The sequence below is a fragment of the Ursus arctos genome, unplaced genomic scaffold, assembly GCF_023065955.2.
Source record: "Ursus arctos isolate Adak ecotype North America unplaced genomic scaffold, UrsArc2.0 scaffold_23, whole genome shotgun sequence".
Taxonomy (NCBI): domain Eukaryota; kingdom Metazoa; phylum Chordata; class Mammalia; order Carnivora; family Ursidae; genus Ursus; species Ursus arctos.
Window position 1 is genome coordinate 40316733 of NW_026622908.1, and position 13068 is coordinate 40329800.

Here is a 13068-nt window from a genome sequence, read left to right on the forward strand (position 1 = left end):
CCAGTTGCACAAAGTGAAGGGTAGCTTTGGTGTCCTGTGAGGGGCCGGGGGCTGTTGCCAGCTCCCGTCGTCATTTTATCTGTCACCTTGACCTTGACTCCTGGCTCCTTTTGTGGCACTAGTGGGTCACCTAGCATTCCCAGAGAAAGGGGCTCTTGCGCTGCCGGTGTGTGGAACACAGCAGGTGTTATGCCCAGATCCCCCTTATTCTTCTCTGGAACCCCCACTGAAGGACCCAGGAGGTTCAGGCAGTGAAAGAGGACAGGCCGCAGGCATGGTGGCAGGGAGAGGGCACGGTTCTTTGCAGACCCCTCGGCTCATCCCAGACCAGACTGGGACCCTGGCTCTTCTCATCCACAGGAAGCCCTATGGAGACGGGAGAATGTCCGTCACGTTGCTTCAGCAAGCCCAGGGCTGTCTTTCGGTGTCACTGTTAAAGTAAAAACCCACAACTAATGCTCTTTTCACCTTTTTCTCTTTTTTTTTTTTCTTCAATAGGATACAAGCAAAACTCCCTGGAATCGCAAAAAAAAAGGCAGAATAAGTACATGGAAACCAGAAATGCAACAGTTACTAAAACACCACTTAATAGTTATAACGTTATTACTTGTACTATGAAGGGACGTGCTCAGTGTCAGCTCGAGCCTGCATTCCAAGCTTCTTTTTCTTAATTTGGTGTTTTCTCCCCTCCTTTCCCTTTACCCTCATTATCAAGCACAAGAATTGTTGGACTAAAAAAAGAACTGATATCTTAGGACCCAAAAGAATAAAGAAAGAGTCAAGTTAATAGGATAAATCAGTACCCTAATGGTGGTGGAGCTTTTACTTGGAGCTTGAAAGGGGAGAGATTGGAGGTCAAGGAGAAAATGAAAGATAAAGCACTGCTTCTGGACTCTTCTGTCTAGTTCTCAAGGACTAGTCTTACGCAGCTTCCCATCAGAGTTTTACCCTTATTTTTAAGTTAAGAAATAATGATTAACTTATGAGGAAATTATCTGGGGACAAGAGTGGGACTCCTTCCCGTGGGTTTTCGGCAGCCCTCTGATCCCATCTTCCTGCCCCACAATGTGAGCAGCTACTCCTAAAATTCTTCTTCTTCTTGTAATGCTGTAACTTCCAACTCTGTGAGTAACCTGTAGGTGATAGTGAGAGTTCCCGAGTCCCAGGATGCCATCTGGGAACCAAGAATGGAAATGGAAGGTGGGGCTGGGACCACCCTCCCCTCCTGCTCACCCCTAGGAAAGGAAAGTCTCTGCCGTTTGGGAGGGTGGCGTCTGTGCCTATTCTCGGGGGCACCAGTTCTGGGCTTTAGTTTGAGAACTCATTCCTGAATGTGCTTTCCTCCCTCTTCCCTGCCGCCTCACCTGCAGTTTAATAAATATGGTCATACTTTTCTTATTATGAAATAAATGTCTGTAACTGCTGTACACTGCTGTAAACTCGTTAGAGGAAAAATAATCTGCATGTGGGCTCCTCCGTTGTTGAGTTATTGTCATCCTGTCTCCGTCCGTGGGGGGGAACATTCTCAAGAGGTGAATACAGAAACATGTAAAAGGCCTGTTTTGCTTTTATCTTTTCTCCACAGCTTCCTCCTTCACATGCTCCATCTTTAACCTGTGCTCATCATTGTACCTGAAGGACCAAAAGCCAAGCAGGCTTGAGAGGAGATTGTGTGTGTCTGTGGTTAAGAGACCACAAATTAGTGTAAGAAAGTGTGTTCTGTGGTTCATACGGAGTTTTAACTTGGAGGCTAGCTTATGGGTGTGTGTTAATGTTTTGAGGGTTCCTTTCCTCTGCAGGTGCATAAAATGTCTCAGCACCTCTGTCGTGGCCCAGGGCGCCCCTTTTGAGAGTGTTTTCCAAGCAGTTTTTAGGTGAGGGCAACCAGGCAGGACCAGATTGAGCTGATGAGCTCCGTGTGGAATTAAAAGATAAACAGAACAACCCAGACAGACATCAGATGGCGGGTGATCAGGAATCTGATTCCTGCGGAGACTGACGAGTGTCTTTGTCCCCTTCCAACATGAAAATTCAGTCAACTTGAAAGAAGTCATCTGTGAGTTCCTTCAGGTTGTAAAACTCCGTGGTCATGATAATCCAGAGGGAAATGTGCGCTGGTGACTTTGAAGTAAGGGCTACAGTCCGATGGTCGCCAAGCACGGCAGCTCGGTAGCAGGTAGTGGAAGTCTTCTATCTACTGTTTTGGAAAAGTCACTTCAGCATTTAGATGGGTAAAAGGTACCCTTGCCTTACTCCATTTTCCTATTTACTTTGCCCCTTTTCCTTTTTAATTTTTAAGTTGATTTCAGTCGGAAACACATTCTCCATCCTATCTTACGCCCTCCCAGGAAGTCAGTGCACTGATCAACTTTTTGGGCTTCCCCTCCAAAGGACCCTTTTCTGCGCTGGAAGCCTCCACACCTAGCTCTTTTGTTTTGTTACTGCTGTGTTTAGGTAATTGGACAGATCTTTGTGCCACACGGGAATTTTTTTTTTTTTTTTTTTTAATTTAAGGAAAACCTATAGATGAACTCTTACTAATGAAACTGTGTGCTGTATGTGTGTGCAACATAAAAATACAGTAGCACCTAAGGAACTCGACTTGGTTCCTGTAAAGCTGCAAATTGATGTGGTATTAATAAAACAAAACAAAACACAGTGACTGTGGTGTCGTTCTGCTAACTTTATTCTTTATACATACAGTTTGGGTAAAGTAAGAACCAGGCTTCCACCGGCCCCCATCCCCACTCCACTTTTGAGGCTTTAAAAAGCAAGTAATGGTTGATACTGGTAATGATTCCCAAGATTGCAGAATTTCCATAGTAGAGCAAAGCTGTGCGTTTGGTTTCTGAAAGATCACAGAGACCCTCTTAAGAGGTGACCTTAGGAGAAAGGATGAGGAGTGGCAGGGGCCAGAGGGTCAGCTGTCCCAGTTTGGCCGCACACCACCCTTGGAGGGTTGCCTGCCTGCAGCGTGACGCAGCCTGTACATCCTGGAGCCACAGTGCACTTCGAGTCCATCACCGTGCAACGTGGAGACCACATACACCAAGAACTTGATGCTTTCGGATTTATTCTTCCCCCAAACTAAGGCTGCCATGACCCTTACGCTGGATTTTAAAAATTTATTCAACATACCTCTCAGAAAACTTAGGCTGAAATTTTTTAAAAATAACTGAAGCAAACAACTTCACAAATACACATACAAATGTTCGAGTAATGTCACTAACGTGGCGTATAAATATGGATTCAGAGTAACATTTACTATTGGCCATAATAGCAAGCATACCATTAACAAAAAATTCATGAAGAAACTTCACCTGTTCATGTCAAACTCCCAAGGCAAGGAGGAGGCACAGAGAGAGGAGGACCACCTGACCCCCCCCCCCCCAACCCAAGAGGCCGTAGGGACAAAGTAGGAATCACTACAGTGGCTCTGAGTCCACTCCTCAGATCTTCAGCTTCGTGATCATTGGAGGGCTTATCACAAAGGATTGCTGGGTGCCGCCCCAGTTTCTGATTCATTGAGATGGGGCCCAAGGATTTGTGTTTCTAGTAGGTTCCTAATGTGATGCTGCTGGTCCGATGGCCACCCATTGAGAACCCCCGGAGTGCTTGGGGCTGCCTCTCAGTGAAGACATTCATTCCTGTCTTCCTAAGGAAAAGCCATTCCTGACCGGCTCTCTGTCCTGGCTTACCTGAACTTTGGCAGTGGGCTTGGGTGACCACAATAGGTCGCCCCAGTCTGCCTCCTGTTTTTGAACAGGCAGAGTAGCAAAAAGTAGTAAAATACTCATTCTGGATCTGAAAACAACATGCATGAAGGAAAACAGAAGAATGGCAGTGCCCAGCCTGGTGCCAGCCATAATCCCTGTTCTCAAGCTCTTAATACTGACTCCAAACCCCTGGAGGTTCAAACATGGAATTCACTTCTCAGCCAACTGACAGCTCCTGCGGTATCTCCCGAATCCCTGGCAGCACCTACAACAAAACAATGCCAGAGCCTTCGCCCTACTGGAGAGGCCGTGCGACGGGTGGCAGTCAGCCCTGCTTGCGGACTTCCAAGGGAGGAGGCTGCTGCCCGAACCCCGGGGCTTTAGCCTGTGGCGGCCAGAGCTGCCCCTGAGGACACTGATCCCAGGGAGGCGCGCCGGTCTTTGCCATCGTCCCCCGGAGGTCGCCACGGCGCTGAACCAGCCTGCAGCACCCAGCATGCACCAGACTTTGGCAGGCCCCATGGGAAAAGAAATCTTAATTGACCAGAGATTGGGAGGCAGTGTGGTGTAGTGCAAACAACACTGAGTCGGGAGTTGAGCTTTTTACTCTAGTTTTATACTGTTCCTACCTGGCTGTGTGTGATCATTTCAGTTTCCGAACTTCACTACCTGTCTGGAAGGGGTCAAGGGGGCGGGGACTGGTTGATCTCCAAGGTCGTTCCACCTCTGACAATCTTGAATTATATAAAAATGCTATAAAATCCATGGTATAAAATCCAATTCCCAATCAGGAAGAGTCAAGGGGGCGGGGCCTGAGGCACTTGAACCTTGGGCTCTGGCCTGGGGGTGCTGGGATGAGGAAGGGCTTCCTCTTTGCTGTCTGCTTTCCCACCCAGAGAAGCAGCCCCTGGCCCCAGGTGCCAGGGCCCCTCTGCCTCCAGGCCTCCCCCTCAAGTCCCACCCGCTCCCCTCCCCCCTCTCAGGCTGTAAGACCAAAGGAACAGGCCCGGGCGCGTGAAGAGCAGGCCCTGGGGCCCAGAGACTCAAGGAGAGGCCTGGAGAGTCACACATTAGTGTGGGGTGTTTGGGGTCCCCCATCCCCACCTCCGTCCTCACTCCTTTCTCCTTTAGGTCCTTCTTCCACCACCTCACAGCTTATCTCTGATACACGTATAATAAATAAGACATTTGCACATAAGGGTAACTGGGACAGCTCTCTCCCCGCCCCTTTCATATAAAAGCATTAAATACGGTTTCAAAATAAAATACAAAGAGCAAAAAGGGCCTGATCTCGGGGCCACCTGTTCTCCACAGGAGAATGAATCTACACATCCCACTCGGACCTGCCTGGGAGATCGCGGGGCCCCTTCCCGGACCCACCGGGCCTGGCGCTGCCGCGGGGAAGAGAAGGGAAGGCCGAGGCCCGGCCCCAGGCCCTTGGGGACTGAGAATGGGTGGCACGTCCACCGTGTACGAAGGGGGACAGGGAGGGGACGGGAGTAGAACGCCAACTGCCGGGACCTCCAGTGCCCCGGGCTCGGACCCACGGGGACGACAGAGCAGGAGTCCCTGACTGGGTTTAGGGGAAAACGGAGGTCTTCGGAGCAGAGGAGAAAAGTGCTAATCCCTTTACAAGATCGGAGTCCGGGAGGGCGCGGCAGGAGCGGGGGAGGCGGAAGGGGCCGCCGGGCGCGCTGTCCCCACAGCCCGCCTGCGAAGCTGGCGCAGCTGCCGGGGCCCCGGCCCAGCTCCGCCCCCGCCTCCGGGCAGCCTGCCCGCCCGCCCGCCAGCGGTCCAAGCGTCCTCCCCGCCGCCCCGCCCTCCGCTGGAGGCCCTCCTCCGCAGTCCAAGCCTCCGAGCGGCGGCGAATACCAATGAGGACCCGCAGCAGCCGCCCCCGACCCGGGGGCCGTGCCTGCCGGCGTGCAACGCCGCAGGGAGCTGGGCCCCCGCCAGGGGACGGGGCCGGCGCGGCCCTCCTGCCCTCCCCCCGCCCTTGGGGCCCTAATACTGACTGTCGGCTCCCCCACCCCGGCCTGGCGCCGGCTGGGGCTGGAGGCCCTCGGTGCACACGCTTGGAGGCCGCGGTGGCCTCTCGGGAAACGTGGGGCCCAGCGCCGGGAGGGCCGGGCCTCGGGATCCGAGGGGAGCACGCAGTTCCCGCAGCGCACCGACCAGCCCGGGGCGGGGGGGCCCTCCGGGGCGCCGAACGGAAGCTGGCGACCCCACCCAATTCCTATCTCCGCCCGGCCCGGCCAGCGGGGCGGGGGCAGCGGCGGCGGCCAGGGCCGCGGGAAGCAGGGTGTCCGGCCCGAGGGCCGGCGGAGCACAGGGCGGAGCCGCCCCGCCCGCCCCGGGAGCCCGCTACGCCCGACAGACGGCGCCCGCTTTGAGGTCCGCGCCGCCGTCGCGCGGCGCAGGGGCCGGCGGCCCAAAGCCCTCGTGGCCGTAGCAGCGCAGCGCCGCCTCCTCGTAGGCCTCCAGGATGGTCTGGCGCTCCTCGGGCGTGAAGTCCATGGAGAAGGGGTGCACCTGCAGGATGTGCCGCTTGATGGTGCTGACCTTGAGCGTGGCCAGCGCGCCCCCGCACACCATGCACACCAGGCCGCGCCGGCTGCCGTCGTAGTCCATCAGGTACTCGCCCCGCCAGCGCGGCTGGTAGTTCCGCCGCTGCTCCCGGCTACGGGGCGGCGGCGGCGGGGGGGGCGGCGGCGGCGGCGGCAGCGGCGGGAAGGCGAGTCCCCCGGGCTCTTGGCCGTCCTCGTCGTCCTCGTCGTCCTCGGCGGGCCGTTCCGACGGCTCCCCTGGGGAAAGCGGGACATCACCTAGGAAGGGACAAAGGACCGCATTGGAGCCGGTAGACGGCAAGCCGCCCGCGTGTCGCGTCTCAGCTCCACTGCCGCCCACCTCGGTCCTCCTGTCCCACCCTCCCCAACGTCCCCTTCAACCTTCCACTCTCCCCACCCCCTTTCACCCAAGCACTCCCAGCCCTCTGTCCCTGCCTGGCCCGGGCCCCTGCCCCCTCTCTCCCGCGCCACCTGCTCTGGCCCTGCGCCAGCTCACCCCACCACTCCTCCTCCTCTGGCTCCTCCTCCTCCTCGTCCCCTCCCCCCTCCTCGGAGGCTGCGGCTGTGCCGGGGGCGGCGGGGTCCCTGGGGGACTCGGGGCTGGGCAGCCCCAGGGCCAGCAGGTGAGCGGCCTTCTCGCTCCACTCCTGGGCGATGAGGGCCTTGACAGGCCCGCTGAGGCGCGTGGAGCCCGGGTGGCGCTGGCGGATGTGGCGCTTGACGGTGCTCATCTTGAGCGAGGCCAGCGCGCCCCCGCACACCATGCACACCAGGCCGCGCCGGCCGCCGTCCAGCTCCACGAGGTACTCCAGCCGCCAGCGCTCCTGGTAGCGGCGGCGGTGGTCACGGCCCCGCGGAGACCGGCCCGGGGCCCCCACCCTCTGGCCCTCCTCCGACTCCTCCTCCGCCTCCGCCCCTGCGGGCCCGGGCCTCTCAGGGACCCAGCCAGCCTCTTCCTTTTTTACGTCTGGGGGCCTGACATCCTGAGAGGAGAGGGCTCCGGCAGGGGGGGCGGGGTCCCGGCTCTTTCTGGTCAGGTCCTGGGGGACGAGGTCATCGTCTGTTGGGGAAGGGGTGAGGGAGACGGGCTCAGCCTGATGCCAGGGTTGCCCTGACCCACGCAGAGGGGTCCTCACTCCAGCCCCAATCTAGAGGCCCCAGCCGGTGTGGGTGTGTGGGTGTGTGTGTGTGTGGGTGGGTGGGTGGGGGGGTGTGGGGGTGGGTGTGTCTGTGGGTGCGTGGGTGCAGAGAGGAGTCCCTCCCCGTTTTGGCCACAGACCCCACTTTGCAGCCCTCATATGGGGGGTAGGTCTCGGCCCTGGGATGGGCCTCGCACCTGGTGGGGATCGAGTGAGCTCAGACAGTGTCTTGGGCTGGCCACCCCAGGCTTGCAGCAGGGCGCTGCGCTGGGGGCCGCTGAGCCCCAAGGAGCTGGGGTGCACCTCCAGCACGTGGGCCCGGATGTCGTCCAGGTGCAGGCTGGGCAGTGCCCGGCCACAGGCCATGCACACCAGCCGGTTCCCCCGAGGGTCATAGTCCATGAGACACTCTGCCCGGAACCAGTTCTGCAGGGACTCCTTCAGCCTCCGCTCCAGCCGCCGGGCCCCCAGCCCCCTGCTGCCCCCGGCCCTCCGGGAGGCTGAGAGGCGCCGACGCCGAGCGCGGGGTGCCACTGGGCCCCCTCGCCGCTGGCATCGGCTGCCCTCACCAGCTGGGGCTTTGCCTGGAAGGGTTGGAGGGAGGGAAGGAACTGAGATGCTGGACCTCCAGGGAGCACCCCCAGCCCCACCGCCACAGCCAGGTCCTCCACAAGCCTCTCCCTCGCTCTTGACTCCGAGCCCTCAGCCTAACCTTTGCCCTGCTCTTCCTCCCTCCTCAGACCTGAACTCCCCCACCTCCTGATCATCCTGCACACAAACCTGAAGCTCTACCCACTCCTCCCTGCCACCCAGATTCTCGCCCCTTCTCTGCACTTCACTGTCAAGTCAACCCTTTCCAGCACCCTCTACTCCCAGCCTTTCCCCCACCTATCCCCCCCACTCTCCTTCGTCCTTCTAAAACCACGGAAGGCCGAGACTGTCAGAGATGTCGCAGACCCCTTCCTGCCACGGTCTCTGCCACGGTCCCTCCCCCGACATTGTACAATGAGGGCACTAAGCAGACCCCGCCCCACACAGAGCAGTGACTCTCTCCAGAAAATGAGTTAGTGGGCGGAGAAGCCAGGGCTGGCCCCCCCCGGCCCCCCCGCCACCCCCCCCCCCCGCACCTCTCCACGTCCTGTTACCTGGGCCCTTGGGTGGGCAAGCTGGCAGGCTAGCCCCCTCCTCCTCCTCCTCCTCTTCCTCCTCCTCCTCCTCCTCAGCCCCCTGGGCCCCCAGGCCCTCCGACTCTCCGCAGGCCCCCAGCCCCAGGTGGGCGTCCCAGCTGTTGCTGATGACTTCCTTCTCCCGGGGGCTCCAGTGCAGGGAGTAGGGGTGCTTCTGGCGGATGTGGCGCTTGATGGTGCTGAGCTTGAGCGTGGCCAGGGAGCTGCCACACACCATGCACACCATGCCGTGCCGAGCGGGGTTGAAGTCCATCAGGTACTCCAGCCGCCAGTGGTCGTGGTAGTAGCGCCGGTGGTCGCGGCCAGGGATGCGGCTCTTGCCCGGCCTCGAGGCCCGGGCCTCACAGTGGTCCGAGTATTTCCTGCCTGACGACGCTGGGCCCCTGGCCCTGGAGGAGGGCAGGGGGGTGCTCCCCCAGGACCCCAAGGCACCCCCTTCCAGCTGAAGATCTTGCCCTGAAGAGTGGGGTGGGGGGGGGAGGGAGAGAGTTTTTCAATGCCCGATATCCAGGAAATGAACCCAGGGCTTGGATTTTGCCAAGAAAGGCAGGTGGGGGAGGGGTCGTTCGGCAGGGTGGTGGAGGGGGAGGAAAGGGATGGCAACAGCAATAAAAGGGATGTGGGAGAGCCCGGAGTCAAAACATCGGCCCTTTACAAAGAGTGGGGACCCTTTAAGAGAGGACCAAGAACAAAAGGATGCAGGGCACTGCTGAGGGACTAGCTCTGACTTTTTAAAAAATAAGGTGAAGGCCAAGGCGGCAGCCAGCGCTGTATGGCCCCCTTTCTGGCGGCGAGCTGTAAGGGAAAGCCAGGAGAGCAGCAGGCCGGGGCGGTTGCGGCCGGAGCAGAGCGGGCAGTGGCAGAACAAAGGGGGCATCTGTCTGCATCCAGGGCTGCACACGGGACCCACCCGTCTGAGGCCCCAGCCAGGAGGGCCCCACCCAAACATCTCCCTTGTTCCAGTAATGCCTCAAAGGCAGCCTTCTGAGAGTCCCCTTTTAGGGGGTGCTAAGCATTGTCAGTTCCCCAAATATAGCACCCATGGGAGGGATCCCCATGACAAAGCTGTCAGCACGTCCAGGGAAAGGCGTTTCTAGGACCCTGACTTTCCCAGAGTCTGGGAGAGCCGAAGACCCTGCAAGGGGATGGCAGGAGGGCCACCAGAGTGGCTACCGAAGATTCTGCGGAAGGGAGTGGCCACCACCCACTGGAGCCCATTAAGTCTTTCTGGGGATTTATTTTTTGCTCTGGCAGAGAGCCGACCACTGCCCAGCAATCAAGGGGCAGGCACTGGAGAGGCCCAGGCACAGCACAGTAACCCAGTGGTGTGCCCTTGCTCCAAACAGGCAGACACCCCGAGCAGCCCCCACCTTCCCTGCAGTTTGGACCCTATTTTATTTAGAAAAGGGTTTCCTGGCCACATAAGCTGAATGGACAAGTGTGGTCATGCTCCCACTGGAGAATCTCAGGGTCAGAGAAACAAAAGACAGGACCAGAGAGGACTCCTGTCACCATTGTGTTTTTTGTTTGTTTTGATTTAAGTAGATCCAAAGAAAAAAGCATTGGCTTCAAAGTCAGAGACCTCGGTTCCAGTACGGTTTCACTGGTAACTTGCTCTGTGATCTTTGATAGGTCATGTGGCTCTCTGGGCCTCAGCCTCTTTGTCTGAAACGGCACTGGATAGCTCGCTGGTCTCTAAGCATCCTTCCAGCGCCGGATCTAAGCTAGTCTAAGGTGGGTTGGCCCTTTAAGAGCCCAAAAAAGGGGAGGAGCTGAGATTCTTTAAAAACAAAAGAGGATGAGGAGTTTCTGGGAGGGGAGCTCCGAGATTAGGGCAGAGTCTCCCTAGCCCGGACAGAGCCGTCCTGAGTCTTAAGGCGGTGACCCCGCAGCAGGGGAATGAAGAAACAGCGTCCTCTGAGAGCGAAAGGGGAAGACGGGCTGGTCCTACTATAGCTGACAAATTGTAGCAAAAATTTCTGAAAAGAAGGGAGGCGATAACGCACGGACAGGAGGGGGTGTCTGCCTTTGTGAGCGAGCCCATCCCTTTAAAAACTACCGGCAGTGGGTTAAGGTAGTGGTGGGCCCCCCGAGGCGCAAGCCATGCGCTTTCCTAGAAAGAACGTGGGGGGGCGGTGGGGGAAGAAAAAGGTTTCCTGTCTGTAAGCAAGGCCATGGGAGGGGAGGAGCAGCCCGACTTAAAGCAGCGGAGTTCCCAGCTCAGCTCCTCTAGGGGGGAAGTCCCCCGAAAGGGACCCCCCCCCCCCAGTCTGGGCAGACTTTTAAGAGACAGCGGATAAGGAAGACCACCTGGGAGTCTGAAAGAGAAAGGGGCGGGGGCGCAAGTCCAACATCCCACAGCGCGCGCCCCGTGGCGCCGGGCCAGGCCCTTTGGGGACCCTCCGGCCTGGCCTCTAAGGCGGGGGCCGCGGGGCCCTTTAAGGGGGAGGGAATCCGCCCGAGCCTCGCGGGCGGACCCCGGGAGCTGGGCGGGGGGCTCCCCCGCTGGCCCTGTAGCCTCGATCCGCGCCCGCCAGGTGGCGCCCCCGGCCGCCCTGCCCGCGTCCCCCCCTTTGTTCGGCGGCGGAGAGGGGCCCGGAGCCCGGAGCCGCAGCCCTCCCCTCCCCCATGCCGGGGCCCCCGCCGGAGCCGCCGGCCCCAGCTCTTACCGCCGTCGTCCTCCTCGGGTTCCGCGCCGCCGCTCGATCCGGCGGGCGGCAGCCGTCGGCCCCGTGCCGAGGCCGCTGCTGGCCCGGGGCCGCCCCTGCCGCCGCCGCTCCGGCTCCGGTGGTCCCCGCCGGGCTCCATGCGCTGCGCTGCGGAGCGGGGCCCCGGGGCGGCGGGGCGCGGGGCCGCGGGGCCGGCGGCGGCCCGCGCGGGGCGCTCGGTGCTCGGGGCCCCGGGGCGCGGGGCGCATGCACGGGGCGGCTGGCCGCACGGACGGCTGGCTGCTCGCTCGGCGGCGCGGGCTGGACCGGGGTGGGGACTCCTGTCTGGGGCCCCTGGGGCTCCTTTAAGGGCTCCTGGGTAAATTTAAAGGGGCCGCGCGCTATTTCCTCCTGCCAGCTCGCGGGGGGCTGGGGGGGAGAGGCGGGAGGCGACGAGCTGGCCCGAGGCTCCGCAGCCGGCGCCCGCCCCGGACGTTAGGAGCACAGACCTCGCCGCCCTCGCGGGCCCGCACCACCGCCTCCGGGGCTCCGGTCCCGGCTCTTGAAGGGTCACCGAAGTGGCGAGGGGCGCCCGCGTCCGCTGCGACGCGCTTCCACCCGGGCTTAGCTCGCAGCCACTGCCCCCTCGGGGCATCTCAGCGCTTGGCTTCCCGCACTGGCGCTGGCCGGAGACCGCCTGGTGGGAGGCCCGGGTCCCCGCTGGGGCTGCCTCCTCCCCGTGCGAGCTCGGCGCGGGCCCCAGAGCGGACGCGACTGGCAGGGGCCCCAGATGGCCGCGGCCCCGCGGAGAGGGTGGAGCCGCGGGGGCGGCCGCGCCCCCTCCCGCGGGAGCCGCCCCGGAGCGCCGGGAGTTCGGGCTTCTCCATTGGAGGGGCGGACGGGCGAAGCTCCCCAAGAGCCGGCCGCGGGCGGGGGCCGCGGCCGCAGAGACTCAGGCCGGGAAGAGGGGGCGCGCAGCCGACTCGGGGAAAGCCGGCTGTGCCGGGGCCCGACGCTGCGGGACGGAGGGGTCCCCAGACTGAGAGCCTGGAGGAGAGGGCGTGCGCCGCCGTGACTCAGGCTCCGGCCCCCTTGACGCAGCCCCAGAACCCCCGCCCGGCCCGAGGAGGCGAAGGACGCTGACCCCGGGCGGGGTGTCGGGCACCTGGGGACGCACGCCACCACGGCTGCGAAGCGCCGGGGCGCACCCTGGCCGCCAGCCCTGGGATGCCTCGGGGCCCCCAGCTCCCGGGAAGCGGAGGGAAGGGACCCGGAGCAGCAGCCAGGGACGCGGCAGCCTGAGGTCTTTCCGCGAGGACCGGCTGGAGGAGCAGGTGCTCGCTTTGCCTGTGGTTGGTCGCCCACAACAAAGGCGATTCCTAGAGATCCAAATTACAGGGTGCGGAGGCCATGCAGGGTCTTATTATCTAGAGGTGGGGGTTATGCTTTTCGCTGGGGAGGTACCCAGCGATCCGTTAAAGAAGTCACCCTGGACGGACTCGTTCGCCCCCCCCCCAACACCTACTGTGTGCCAACACGCTTGTAGGCGCTGGGCGGTGAACAAGACAGACAAGACTGATACTGTTTATGACTTAACAGGCACCAACGGCTTATAAAAAGGAAACAATTCCAGCCCTTGGGGAGCCATGGGAAATATTAAATTACTTGGAACACAGAAAGCCTAACCCCTAAGTGTTCAGAACTAAAATTTCTGAAGTGCCTGAAGGTGTCTGTCACCCTTTGGAGATGCTGTCCCCACGATGACCCGCAAGAGATACCACCTTGGGTAAACTGAGTCTCGGCCCTACAGC

At 60.4% G+C, this 13068-nt stretch overlaps 2 protein-coding genes across 4 annotated transcripts in view; one reads left to right on the top strand and one right to left on the bottom strand.

Moving 5' to 3' along the window:
- The window catches only part of RTN3 (reticulon 3), a 61096-nt gene extending 58434 nt beyond the window's left edge, over nucleotides 1–2662 (top strand). For all 3 annotated transcript variants that reach the window (XM_026483407.4, XM_057317103.1, XM_057317102.1), the window contains one exon: nucleotides 499–2662. In XM_026483407.4, the coding sequence (XP_026339192.1) occupies nucleotides 499–544 (46 nt within the window). In that variant the 3' untranslated portion in view covers nucleotides 545–2662. The remainder of the gene's footprint in view (nucleotides 1–498) is intronic.
- On the bottom strand, nucleotides 2656–11462 carry ZFTA (zinc finger translocation associated). The gene is made up of 5 exons (XM_026482881.4): nucleotides 11279–11462; nucleotides 8568–9065; nucleotides 7620–8006; nucleotides 6780–7343; nucleotides 2656–6541 (listed from the first exon to the last, which is right to left on the bottom strand). Exons 1-5 carry the CDS (start codon nucleotides 11415–11417, stop codon nucleotides 6081–6083), a joined length of 2049 nt encoding a protein of 682 aa, XP_026338666.2. The 5' UTR covers nucleotides 11418–11462; the 3' UTR covers nucleotides 2656–6080.
- Between the last annotated feature and the right edge of the window lie 1606 nt (nucleotides 11463–13068).